The 3269-nt window shown below is 38.9% G+C and overlaps 1 protein-coding gene across 1 annotated transcript in view; it reads right to left on the bottom strand.

The window, feature by feature from the left end:
• Window positions 1-3269, bottom strand: part of LOC106101445 — a 12319-nt gene that overhangs the window by 480 nt on the left and 8570 nt on the right. The window contains exons 8-10 of the mRNA XM_013280681.1: window positions 3040-3191; window positions 842-2456; window positions 2-110 (exon numbers count right to left, since the gene is read on the bottom strand). Coding sequence (XP_013136135.1) covers window positions 2-110; window positions 842-2456; window positions 3040-3191 — 1876 coding nt within the window. The remainder of the gene's footprint in view (window position 1; window positions 111-841; window positions 2457-3039; window positions 3192-3269) is intronic.

The following is a 3269-nucleotide window of genomic DNA, read 5'->3' as shown; positions in this document are numbered from 1 at the left end:
AGGGTGATGTGGTAGCGCTTGCCGGAGGACATCACCTGCACCAGGCTGGGCAGGATGCGGCCGTCCACCGCCACCTGCGTCGGCTCGCGGGAGATCCGAACTACATTCTCCTGAAAAACAAAGATAATTCAAACATAAAATTCCAATTAAATCGACAATAACCTAAGGGATTTCCGATCAGGTCGAGTGTCGAATTCCGCTATTCGACTATTGTTAAACCATATCCTAGCACAAGCCTAAAGCTTAGTTGGAATTATAAAAGAAATATTAGTGAATTAAAAAAGAAACGTTTTCACTATGATGGGCCTAGAGTTTAGAGAATCGACAAATGAGGTGTCATTCGATTCGTTTTCTTTCCCTGAGTGTCATTTGGTATATTAAATCAGTTTAAAACACTTCCAGTCGACATAGGAATTCTAAAAAAAATTTAGATTTGAACTTAGTCTTCAAATCACTCAACAATAACAATTTGGAAAGGCAATTAAAGGTTCGCCGTACCTTTTCTAATTCTTCTTTTGTCATTTTCCCTTTCCCACCCCCTCTATAAGGAAAGGAAAGGGAAGTGGATTTGACGGTAGAGCTGCAAAGGAAGGGGAAATACGCTCTTTATGTGTACCTCACCTCCTTAATCCATTAAGAGTTGGCAACACATTTGTTGATGTTGATGTCTATGAGCAGAGTCGCTTCGCTATTTTGGCGAATTAAGAAAATTAAAAAAAAAAAACAAACATGTTAGTCTATGTCTCCTTTAGACTCAAACATCAATCCACCTAAACTTTCGCATTTATAATATTAGTTAGATTTTAAAAAAAGAATTAACAAAGTAAAAATATGTACTTACTGGTGTGATCGGCATTAACGTTGGTCGCCACGGCTTGCTGGTGGTCTTCGTCTTCTTAGGGGTGTCAGGTTTTGAGTCCTTCTTCTCTTTAGGAGGTTCGAACATGGATGTAGGAGGTAGGGGGGCTGCGGCTACTTCTGTAGGGTCTGCGGCAGACACCCCTTTCACTAACTGCTGGATATTGTGCAGTACATTCTGTATCGCTTTCCTGCCTTGAGCATTTGGTGTGTTAATTGCTATTAATTCAGGAGGTAATGGTTTCAATTTAGGTTTATCACTTTTAGTTTTATGTTTAGGAACCACTGGAGGCGGCATAAACTTCTTTGGGTCTTTATCTTCTCCGCTTTGACTTGATTTGAGCAGACTCTTCCCGTTAACTGAAGGTTTCTTACGGAACTCTAGCAGACTGACTGCTGGTTCCGGTCTTTTAGGTTCTGTCACATTGTCGTAAGCTCGCAGTCTACTTTGTACTGAATCACTGTAATTTGACGCATTAGGTGATGCGCTATGTGATAGTACTAAGTCTCCATTCCTGAAGTACTTTTCTAAGAGAATTAAATGACGGAGGAAACTAGATTGGTTGCCGTACGGTCTTTGGAGGTCGTGCCAAAGTTTTTTTGTCTCAATGTCGTATTGTATTGTTGTGTTGCATTTCTCCCAACCCTCAGGAGTCACACCTTTGACATTATTAAATTCTATATTGCATTGTAAATTCATTTCCTCCTCTCCGGGGAATAATTCTCTTACAGATATTGATGGGTTTGTTTCCAATCTTTTGACAGGGTTAGAATATTTCATGTCCGATGATTTCTTTGGTTCCTTTTCTACCGATAACTTCTTAGATAGTTCGCTCAAATTCTTCTTAACTTGTGTAAAACTTTCCGACATCTGCCATTTGTTTTTAAGTGTGTTGATATCGGCAGGTTTTTTGTTTGGTATAGTTTCTATTGTACATTCATCATTGAGCGATATATTTTTGAGTATGGTAATTTCTTTAGGCTTTTCTGCTTCAAGCATTTCAACGTCGCTGATAGGTTTCTCTTTATGAGCGAATATTTGCCCAATTTTGTGTAATCTTTTTGAATTTTTATCATGAATTTTGTTCTGGTAGCCGGGTTTCTGTACCCCGAGGTTGTGAACTTTGAGTATATTCTTTTGCTTTTGTGTCAAATTCGGTGGTTTCTGTATAAACTGTTTGGGATTGTTTTGCTTTTGTAGTAGATATTGTAATTCTGTTCGTTTGTCTAGAGATATAATTGGCGCATCGCAGTCAAAAATAGCTTCACTTTCTGATCCATCGCTCGGAGTTTCCTCTGGTTGTTTAGTTGCACCAGGAACGGGGATTTTATTTGAGGATATTAGACTTTCTATATCTTCTTCTATTGGGGTTGTACTTTTGGGTTCTTCTACTTCTTTCTCCTTCTCCGGTGAGCTTTCCGTCGCTCTTTCGGAAGACTCGCTGTCAGGCTTATCTGGTTCTGAGGACTTTCTTTGCTTGGACTTGGTGCGTGCTTTCTTCTTCTGTTTGCCCAGCCCACTGTCTTCTAGTAACAAAGTATTCTCTACTTCGTTTTCTAATTCTGGTGGTAGTTCTATATTGTATATTTGTAATAACCTGAAATAAATAGTTAATTTTATCAAGTGGCATTTATTTTATGACATTTTTCACGCCGGCAATTTTGAGGGTAGGCACAGAGTAGAAACCTTGATAAGGCTTGATCCTGATGAACCTTTCTGGCTTCTACATTCATATGTTGATTTAAGATGCTCCTGATATCACCCAGACATAAAAAAGACAAAATGGCGGATGACATGTTTTTGCTGAACCGTTGGGAATTAAATTTTTAAGCGCCAATAGCACAATGTTTAGGAATAGATTTCCGATCACGAGGTCGAGGGTTCGAGTCCCGCAATTCGTCTACCAGCGTAAAACATATCCTAGCACAAGCCTAGCAGAGCATAAACTTGGAATGGTAAGAGAAATATAAGTAAACTAGCTGTTACTCGCGACTCCGTCAGCATGATATTTAAAAAAATATTACCTTCCTAATGGTAAAAATTTTTTTTTAAATTTTTGAATTAGTTTAGTAGTTTTTGAGTTATTTTAATACATATAAAAATAAAAATTTTTCCTCTTTAGGGATTAATTAAAAAAAACATTTTGAAAAATACTTAGTGTTATGAAATGTGTATATTACCTGCGCCTGCAAGCCTGTAGGTATTTATCGTTGTGTCCGGGGCGGGTGAGCAGCGCGCAGTAGTTGCGGCACATCTTGCACAGCACGGGCCGCTCTGAGAACTGCACCGGCACGCCCGCCGCCGCCAGGTACGGGTTCAATTCTAAATAACCCTGGAAAATATGAAAAAGGGCAATAATTTATTAGTTTTTACTAATATACGAAAGTTTAGGTTTAACAGTGGTAGTGCC

Source organism: Papilio polytes, unplaced genomic scaffold (genome assembly GCF_000836215.1).
Source record: "Papilio polytes unplaced genomic scaffold, Ppol_1.0 DF823980.1, whole genome shotgun sequence".
Classification (NCBI taxonomy): domain Eukaryota; kingdom Metazoa; phylum Arthropoda; class Insecta; order Lepidoptera; family Papilionidae; genus Papilio; species Papilio polytes.
Note: the sequence above shows the minus strand (reverse complement) of the source record. Positions and strands in the feature narration are given on the sequence as shown.